The 10,806-nt window shown below is 39.0% G+C and overlaps 1 protein-coding gene across 1 annotated transcript; it reads left to right on the top strand.

Annotated features, from left to right (window-relative positions):
- Positions 1 to 4,019: 4,019 nt before the first annotated feature.
- LOC149197736 (putative arabinosyltransferase ARAD1) lies at positions 4,020 to 5,618 on the top strand. Its single transcript, XM_089408782.1, has 3 exons — positions 4,020 to 4,104; positions 4,148 to 4,839; positions 5,064 to 5,618. Exons 1-3 carry the CDS (start codon positions 4,020 to 4,022, stop codon positions 5,616 to 5,618), a joined length of 1,332 nt encoding a protein of 443 aa, XP_089264908.1.
- Positions 5,619 to 10,806: the final 5,188 nt, after the last annotated feature.

Genomic DNA, 10,806 nt, shown 5'->3' with positions numbered 1-10,806 from the left:
AAGTAATCGGCTGGAGGAGCAACTGATTATGTTCCTCAGTGATGATCTTTGGAATGGATTGGATTATTTTATCAATGGCCTCCATCCTATCTGTTTGAGTCTCATGATGAACCTGTTTGAAGTATGTCAGAAGTTCTTGTTCTATGGCTGCATGGTCCTCAACTTTTTCTCCTTGACTGTTCTGTATATGGGTAATGGTGTTGGTCATTCTCCTTTGGATCGTAGAGCGGTGAAAGAACTTTTTATTCTTTTCACCTTCCTTTAGCCACCTGACCTGTGATTTTTGCCTCCAAAGAACTTCTTCTTGCTTGTCTCTTTCCAAGATTTGAGATTGTAGGTGTGTTTCCTGCTCCGAAAGCTGCTCTGTTCACCCTTCTATGATGATTTTCTATTGCAGTTCTGTCATTGCTTTATTTAGTGCTGTTTGTGCCTGGATTATATTCCCAAAGGTAGACTGGTTCCATTGTTTGATATGAAATTTGAGACTTTTTAGCTTTTGGTGGAATTGGAACATTTTTGATCCCTCCAAAGGCTTGAAGCTTTTCCAGATCATGTTGATGAAGTTGTTGAAATCTGGATGTGACAGCCAAAAGGCTTCAAAGCGAAAGGGCCGACGTGCAGTGTTTCCTGGTCTGGTCCATTGGAGTGCGATTGGCCAATGATCAGAACCTGTGAGGGGCAAAATTGAGGCTGAGAGGTCTCCGCCTAAATGGATAGCATTATCAGAGAGAAGGAATCGATCTAATTGTGAGGCTATTTGATGAGGCTCTGCTCTTTTATTGTTCCAGGTAAAAACTCCATTATTGAAGGGTAGATCAATGAGCCAGTTATTCTGGATGAAGTCCTTTAGATGACAACTTTCTTTATCTAGTCTGCTTCTGCCTCCCCTTTTTTCCTCCAATTTGGTAATCATGTTGAAGTCCCCCCCCCTGGTGATCCAGAGTGGGTGGGTCCTTTCAATGTTGATTATTGATAGAGTATTCAATATGTCTATCTTTTGAGTAGCTTCCTGGGGAAAGTAAACATTTGTTAAATGCCCATGGATATTTGTCCCTGTTATATGGAACGAAGCCTGAATGAAGTGCTTGTTCGCTTGTAAGTTGGAGAGCGTGATTGTCTGTGCGTTCCAGATGATTGCAAGACCTCCTGATGCCCCTAAAGCATCTACTACAATTGCAGTACAACCTGGCCAAGCTTTGGCCATGGTTTTTTCTAGAGTTGCTGAGTTACACTTGGTTTCTTGTATGAAGAAAATGCTTGGTTTTTCTTGCTGAACCATGCTTTTTATCGATCTGTACTTCCCAGGGCTGTTAAGCCCTCTAATGTTCCATGAGATGAGCTTCATGATGAGATATTAGGGAGGGTAGTATAGTACTTCGTGAGCTTGGAGTATCTTCCAAATTCCACTAGCATTTCCCTGATGCAAATGGTTAGTTGAAGATCTATTTTCCTTCATCTTTTCTTGTTGTATTTGTTGAGGATCTTTCCATCCCATTGGTTTCCAGGCTATATTGCAAGGGTTTGTTGTCTCTGTGCTCTTGATAAAATTATTTCTAGATTGTCCAACTGTCTTTCTGGAATTTTGTCATAACTTTTTGTTTTACAGGCTTGCTCTAAGCCTAGAATATCCAGGTCTCCTATATCTATGCTTTCTAGTTCCTCTTCCATATTCTAGGTTTCATTCCTTTCTTCTGTATTTCCTTTTGTATCCTTCAGAGCAGTCTGCTCATTATCTACCTCCATACTTTGAGTGAGCCAGGCTGGAAAATCGCTGGGAGATGGAGAACTAAGGTCAACGGTTTGCTTTGATTTTTGAGGAATCACTGTGCTGGTGGAGGCTGAGTGAGCTTTTGACTTGGGCTGCTCCTTAGGGGGAGCTGGGGTTTCAAGATTGTTTAGATCTGGCTAAGCCAGGGACTCAAAGTTGTTCCTGGTACTCAGTTTGGGGGGGTTATCAGCAGTGGTCTTGGGATGAGATCTAGATTTTCTGAGATTCTTTCTGCGATGGGAGACTTTGGTGAATCCATCAACATTTAATTTTCCAGAAGGAGGAGGGGCTGAGGTTTTCAGGTTAGATGGGAAATCTTGAAATAGATGACCAAGGGCGTGACATTTCCTACAGCAGAATGGAACATGTTCATAGTCGATAGATTGGATCCATTCAAAATCATCATGAAAGAGACTTACTCCGGCAGGGCATTGTTGAGGTGCATATAAACACATATACGTGCATATGAGGTGTATCTTCTAAGCTTAGTTTCCTCTGCAACTTTGACGAACTCGCTAAGACCATTGCCAATATCTTGTAATGATGCCTCATCCCAATACTCCAAAGGGAGGGAGTAGAGGCGGATCCAGACCGGAGCCCAACTGAGATCCTCTTTATCCGGGTTAAATCTCTCAACCCAATCTCTGAGGTACAGGCCAATGGTGTTAAAGAAATATGGCCCTCCATCAATGATTCTATTTCTATCCTCCAGACAGTTGAAAATCGTTGTGAAGAATCCCTTGGGTCCTAACTGCAGGGTAATGTGACCTTTCGGCTTCCATTTGGCTGCAATCCATCCCTGCAACACTTTTTCTGTGGGCCAAAAGCCAATAAACTTCCCTACTAGGGCATGATCCTTCATATATTGGATTTGTGTGTTGATCCTATAGCTAGGTAGCTCGATCTTTGGTCTCGTGGCTGCAACTGGCTTGCATGTGGTGGAGGTTGCTTTGATGACCTCGTTAACTGTGTTTTTATCTCCTTGAGAATCCTGTCCTTCTTCTATTTCCTCGTGGATTGTTTGTTTGCAGGCTTCCTCCTGCATTGGAACCTGTTCATTGTCATTTGGGGGAGGCTCTGCGCCCTCCCCCTGAGGTTTACCCATGATTCGCTCACCTCCTTTGTCCGTTAGTAGTTTGTCTTGTAGCTGTAAGAGTTGGCAGGGTTTACTGCAAACCCTGCGGCCTGACGTTGCAGATTAGTCCTAAACCCTAGCTGCCATGAACGCCGCTCCAGCTCCCATTTGCCCCCCACTACTCATTAGTAATGCTTCTTAGTCGACATACTTACTGCTAATATTTTCCCTAATGTAACTTTATGTTATGTGGCAATATCTCTCTCATATTTTTGTTTTAATTTTAAAGTAGCATGACAGATATCTTCAACATATACAATATATGTTCACTGACACACACACACACACACACACACACACACACACACACACACACACATATATATATATATATATATATTATTTTTTTTGTTTTAATGTAACCTTATATTACGTGATAACATCTCCCTCATAAAGTGAGTCGTAAAGCACCTCTCGATACAATAAAAGATTTAATAGCTCTTACATATTAGCAAATCAACTTTTAGCAGCTCTTACATATTAACAAGCCATCTTTGTCGTATTATACATACAAAAAGTGATTTCCAAAGATAAAATGATTAATGTGAGATTTAGATAATTAATTATTCATGACATACTAATGCGAGATTTGGATAATTAATTATTTTCATAACATACTACTGCGAGATTTGTATCGTTTAATTGCCAATTGCCAATGATAGCTGGCGTCCTATAATTATAATGGGGATCGAGGAGGATTATTACACCGATATCTATTTCAAATGGAGTAGTCTACCTAGGCGGTAGAATGGCCCGTTTTCCGGCACCGGCCGGAAAATCGTCCGGCTCCGGCCACCAGGAATGTCTCCGCCCTCCGCCACCCTCCTGAGCTCCGCCACCCTCCTTCTCCGCTTCTCCGCCACCCTCCCAGGCAATTCTGACATTCCTGCCACGGCCTGACAAAAAATCGGATTGGGGCCTGACATCCCCTGACAGGCTACTCCGATCGGGGACGAGCCCGCGGTGTATTGTTCCGGGGAGCTGCTTGTTTCGACTGAGTTCAGACAGTCTCAGAATCCTCTGGTTCTTTGTGTTGAAATCGAAGGAAAAAAAGAAAACGTTAAGCTCGGCGCGAACAAGTATTCCGAGAGGCAGCCGCTGGGGACTGCGGCACAAATGAGGGAAAAGGATTACAAGGAGCCGGATCCCGCGCCACTGTTCGAACCCGGGAAGTTGGCGTCATGGTTCTTTTGGAGGGCGGGTATTGCAGAGTTCATGGGCCAAAAATAAAACTCCAAAATCAGGGACCTGCGATAAGAACGGAACTCCCACCGGTTCAGAGCCAAATAAAAAACAGGGCAACTCGAAAGACGCGGTGTTGAAGGTTTTTATGTATAATATGCCACCTGAATTCCATTTTGGTATGTTAGATTGGAAGCCAGAAAAGAGTGTATGGCCGACAAATCTCACTGAAATCCCTCGATATCCGGGCGGACTCAATTTGCAGCACAGTCCAGAATACTGGCTTACGTTGGATCTACTGTCTTCGAACATACCAGGCAGAAACTCTCCTTGCAGTGCCCGGAGAGTTGGAAATTCCAAAGAGGCTGATGTTTTCTTTGTGCCCTTTTTTTCTTCATTGAGTTATAACATGCATTCAAAAGTTGAGACCCGTGGGCATAAGAGTAAAAATGAACTTTTGCAGGAGAAATTGGTGCATTTTTTGATGGGTCAGGAGGCCTGGAGGAGATCAGGGGGGAAGAATCATGTAATAGTTATGCATCATCCAAATAGCATGGTAATAGCAAGGGAGCAGCTTCGGTCTGCAATGTTCATTGTAGCTGACTTTGGACGATATTCACAATTGGTAGGCAATGTAGAGAAGGATGTTGTGGCTCCTTACAAGCATGTTGTTCCTTCCCTTGCAAAGGATTCTTCATCATTTGAAAGCCAAAGCATTCTCCTTTTCTTTCAAGGTGCTATTTACAGGAAGCATGTGAGTTCTTGAATCCAAATGCAATTATTTCCACCATTATTTTGGCCTCTTTAAAGTGTGATTGCATGCAGCATGTTGGTTTTCTTTGTATTCTTTTGTTGGTAGGAATCCCTTCTTGAGGCACCACAAGCCCATGAATTTGATTCCATATTTATTTTGTTTCAAAAGCGAACACGTTGAATTTACCTTCAATGTCCATTGCTGACTTGGTTTATAATTATTAGGGTGGATATATTAGACAAAAGCTCTATGCTCTTCTGAAGGATGAAAAGGAAGTACATTTTACTTCTGGAAATACACAGAGGGATGGAATAAGAAAAGCAACTGAAGGCATGCGGTCTTCAAAGTTTTGCCTAAACATTGCAGGCGATACACCCTCTTCAAATCGGCTCTTTGATGCTATTGCTAGCCATTGCGTTCCTGTTATCATTAGCGATGAGATTGAGCTTCCTTATGAGGATGTCCTTGATTATACAGAATTTTGCATTTTTGTACAATCTACTGATGTTGTCAAAAAAGGGTTTTTGATAAGATTGCTTAATAGTGTTAAAATGGAAGAATGGACCCGCATGTGGCAAAAGTTGAAGGAAGTCAGCCACCATTTTAAGTATCAGTATCCAGCTCAGCCTGATGATGTTGTGCACATGATTTGGAAAGCAGTTGCGAGAAAGCTACCTTCTGTCAGGCTCTCCCTTCATAAAGGAAAGCGCTACTCCAGATCTTGGCTTGCAAAGCACAGAGATTCCTTTTTCAGTCTACAAAAATTGGCTAGAGGCTAGCCTAGATTCGGGTACGATTTCTGCAATTCAGATTCACATTTGAAATTACCAAACAGAAGGTAGTGTAGTCACAACTCAAATCGTTTCCATGGTACTTAGACATGCATGGCTTAATCTCTTTGACGAGCATATGACTACTGATAGAATCAACGAGTAACCATCAAAGTAACTATAACTGATTTAATGAGAGCCATGTGCAGTTTCATAGTCTGAATTAGTCCGATGTTCAAGATGGAAATTGCATTGTTTCCAAAAGTCCGATGTTCAAGATGGAAATTGCATTGTTTCCAAACATGAAATGGATTGAAAATGTTATTTTTTCTTGTATTTGTAGTTCCTGGATTTCATGTGCATTGCCAACAGAAGAAATGCACAAAAAATATCAGTATCAGAGAAAATAAATCGGCCTAGTTGATTATAGGTGTACTCTTCTACATTTGCAAATGAAGTCAGGACTTGATCGCTGTATATTGAAAAAATGCAGCCAGGTCATTCTCATGTATCTTATTGATTATAGGTGTACTCTTCTACATTTGCATTATAGGTGTACTCTTCTACATTTGCAAATGTAGTCAGGACTTGATCGCTGTATATTGAAAAAATGCAGCCAGGTCATTCTCATGTATCTTATTTTTGAGATGAACATTATCACTTATAACTCAAAATTCATTCATATTCATGTTAAAAAGGTGAGTTTCACAATGGAGGGAAAATAGAATGAATTTCTGAAACAAATAAGCTTTTAAGCTACAAACCTGATTTTTAAAAATTTGGATATATATATATATATATATATATATATATATATATGAAATGAGAATATTCCACATAATGGATTCCTTAAACAAGAACACACACACACACACACACATATATATATATATATATATATATATATATATATATGAAGGGAATATCAATACTCAAAAAACTAAAAACTCATTTATAAATGAGGCTATATATCTAAAATCAACTTTTAAGTTGGAGGTTGCAATGTTATATCTATCTAACCTAGAAATAAAACATAAATTAAAATAATAAAGTGTAATAATTACCATTCTCATCTTCATCTTTAAGATAATAAAGTATAATAATTACCATTCTCATCTTCATCTTCATCATGAAAATAAAAACACGATACATTTTCAATGGTGGAATGTGGAGTAAATAACTATTTCCAATTGCATTGCTAGATTCCTCAAGATTTAGTGCAGCAAGAGAGACGCCTAAGTCAGGATTTAATATCCACATCGCAACCTTTTAAAGGTTGATTCTTATATTCTTGACCCCTATGAGATACAAGGAAAATGTTGGGATTCACATAAACAAGATCTCTAGCCTTCTACAAACACTACAAGTTGAGTTTCACGGAATTATAAAATTATAGAAGTTTCAATTCCTTTCCATTGACGGAGAGCTTACTATTTGTGAGAGAATACAAGTGACAAAGGGTGAACCATTCGCTCCATGGAAAATTTACCATTGGTTACTCTCATCCAAAGTTGATTCGTCTAAATAATCATCCAAATTAACAATAAAATTAGCAAATTCTTAATTCACCTCCTTATGTAGATGTGCTAGAAATATTCTCATAACCCCCCGTTTCACTCCATTCACCACCTCCCTATTCTTATGTGTTGTCTTCATCTTACCATTGTTTTTGAATAATGAAGTCTTTGTCATAAAATCTTAGGTTCAAGGCAAATTCTAAAGTGCGTTATGAAGTGTTGAGCTATTCCAACTCTCAAGAATGATTTTCTTCATTGAATCAACAAAATAAGCATGAAGAAATAAAAGCTAAGGAGACTCTTGTAAAATTATTTCCATAGTTTTTTCAATTAAAATATTCATTCTATTGTAAACCTCTCCCAAGAAGTGTTTGCATGTGGTTGCATTTCAAAGAAGCTCAAACACTGGTGATGTGAATTTGAGTAAGAAATCTATTTTGCTCCACCACTCCTCATCAAGAGACAATTTGTGCACCATAGTTCCCTTCTCTAAATCCATCTATCTCCAATCAGCCTAAAGTTGACTCACCGCCATGGAAGCTAATGGTTTCTTAACATCAATAAGGTAATGCAACATGATGAAGTTTAAGGTGTATATTGTCTCAACAACTTTTAACAACTGCAATCTAAAGTATTCTTGAAATATTGCTTGACATTGTTGGTGGTTGGCAATAAATTTGACTATATCCCTAGCTTTCCCTATGAATTCCTTAATCCATGAAACTTTATTGTCAATCTCTTCTTGAACCATATTTAAATTATGGATAACGCGGTGAGTCCAAAAAATGTAATCATACTAGCTCTCCAAAATCAAACCTGTAGCTTTGCAAACCACTATTTTATCCATGATAACTTGCACCACTTTAGTAGGCCCTATTTTCTTAATAGCTTTGATTGAAATATCTATGATAAATTATCATTTATCTTGAAAGTCCTTGGGCTTCAAAATTATTGTTCCTTTTGGTGAATTGATAATGATATTGATCAATGGCCTATGCCTAGAATCTATCCATCCAAGACAATGGTAACCTCAAAGCTACTCCATGAAGCATGAATACGTTCTAAAATGCCCTCAATTGTATCCTCCTTTTTTAGTAGATGGGTTTGGAGTTTTTCATGATGAAGCCCTTTGAACCCTTGAGGAGTTGCATTAATTGCCCTCTCTATATCTCTCCAATAAGAAGATTAAACCAAATACCACAATTATAGATGGCCACTGCCACTCTTGTTTCAACTGCTTCTCTTGTGAACATTCACCATTTTAGCTATTTTTCTCTATTGAATTGCAGAGAAAGAACCTTTGAAATTTTTTATACTTGTGATCTAGAATGAATCATTATATAATTTTTCATCTATGTTGGTTCTTTTTGGGTGGAAAAATTGGAGTAATTGACTTGCAGGGCCCATTTAGTGGTAGGTCCTTGTTTGGGAATTTGAGGTTCTATACCTTCCAGAGTTGTTTTGAGGCATCAAATGACACTTGTTGGGGTCAAAACTTTAGGGGTGTAGCTAACAACTCTTGATATGATTATACACACTGTGACTTTTCCAATGGTGTGAAAATCACCTCAATCGGAGCTTGTATGTGGAACTTATGCCTCCCACAAGTTGACCTACCTTGTTGACCACCATGGTATCGAGTGGATGCCATGTCAACCCCCATTACTCATAGATCTAGAGTAATTCATGTGTGGAATTTCAAAAATATTGTCATGTCCCCAATAAATAATTTTGCTAAGTAGACCTCCCTTTTTGCAATTTTGGCGTTAAGAAAATATTTTGGCATGTAAAACTTAGGAAAAGCGGGTTGAGGGAGTCATCACTTAGCTTTTGGAGAAAATTAGGCCACAAACATTAGAGAAAAGGAAAAATTAATTTGGTAGTGGGATGTGGGGCTACCCAAAGAGGCGAATTCGAACCCCTTTGGAAAATTGAGCTATGGAGAAGGAGGGAGAGAAAGGAGGTCGAAATGATGGAGCCCACAAGGAGAGAAGGGAGCAAAAACTATTAAAAAAAAAGAGGGCCTCATTTTGGGATCTTTTGATAATTTGACATTTGAACTTGAGTTATCTTGACTTGTTCAGCCAAGACAACCAACACTACTTAACACCAGGGATTTCCGGGTGGAAATTCCACCTCTACCTTCGGTGAATTTCAAGTGTCACCCTAGGCGAGAATTTGAGAGTTAGTTTCGGGAATTTGAGGAGCCATTTCAAAAGATTTCCTTCAACTGGTGTGTGTTTCTCTAAGGGCGTAGAAGGAAACTCGTGGGAATGAGAAAGACTAGCGAATAGTAGAATATGGGCTGGAGAATTTGCAGAGATTTATTCATAGGGAGGACAAGCTTCTCCTTGGTGATTTGCAGGGTGAAATTTGGGGTAATTCTTGGGGCCGAATTTATACATTTCTAGCAGTGCGCATGAACTCCCAGCCGAAGATTTCACAAGGTTTGGATAAGTAAAGTTGTGGAGAGATAAGGGTTAAAGTTAGGGAGTATTTCTCAAAGGAGATTCACAAGAGTTTGGGAGGTTTTCTAGGAGGATTTGGCTCACATTCAATAATATATTTTTAGCCAGTGTGTTTGGCTTGATAAAGAGGGAAATTCACATTTCTTTGGGTCACCAGGTGAAGTTGGAATCAACTCGAAGGAATTTTGGGTTTTTGTGGGTTTATTAAGAGGAGGCTCCAACCAATTTTATGGGTTTTTGTGGGTTTAGCTACACCCCTAAAGTTTTGACCCCAACAAGTGTCATTTGATGCCTCAAAACAACTCTGGAAGGTATAGAACCTCAAATTCCCAAACAAGGACCTACCACTAAATGGGCCCTGCAAGTCAATTACTCCAATTTTTTCACCCAAAAAGGACCAACATAGATGAAAAATTATATAATGATTCATTCTAGATCACAAGTATAAAAAATTTCAAAGGTTCTTTCTCTGCAATTCAATAGAGAAAAATAGCTAAAATGGTGAATGTTCACAAGAGAAGCAGTTGAAACAAGAGTGGCAGTGGCCATCTATACTTGTGGTATTTGGTTTAATCTTCTTATTGGAGAGATATAGAGAGGGCAATTAATGCAACTCCTCAAGGGTTCAAAGGGCTTCATCATGAAAAACTCCAAACCCATCTACTAAAAAAGGAGGATACAATTGAGGGTATTTTAGAACGTATTCATGCTTCATGGAGTAGCTTTGAGGTTACCATTGTCTTGGATGGATAGATTCTAGGCATAGGCCATTGATCAATATCATTATCAATTCACCAAAAGGAACAATGGTTTTGAAGCCCAAGGACTTTCAAGATAAATGATAATTTATCATAGATATTTCAATCAAAGCTATTAAGAAAATAGGGCCTACTAAAGTGGTGCAAGTTATCATGGATAAATAGTGGTTTGCAAAGCTACAGGTTTGATTTTGGAGAGCCAGTATGATTACATTTTTTGGACGCACCGCGTTATCCATAATTTAAATATGGTTCAAGAAGAGATTGACAATAAAGTTTCATGGATTAAGGAATTCATAGGGAAAGCTAGGGATATAGTCAAATTTATTGCCAACCACCAACAATGTCAAGCAATATTTCAAGAATACTTTAGATTGCAGTTGATAAAGTTGTTGAGACAATATACACCTTAAACTTCATCATGTTGCATTACCTTATTGATGTTAAGAAACCA

This window comes from Pinus tabuliformis, chromosome 2_2 (genome assembly GCF_031772625.1).
Source record: "Pinus tabuliformis cultivar Carrire ecotype Pingquan chromosome 2_2, CPIR1, whole genome shotgun sequence".
Taxonomy (NCBI): domain Eukaryota; kingdom Viridiplantae; phylum Streptophyta; class Pinopsida; order Pinales; family Pinaceae; genus Pinus; species Pinus tabuliformis.
Note: the sequence above shows the minus strand (reverse complement) of the source record. Positions and strands in the feature narration are given on the sequence as shown.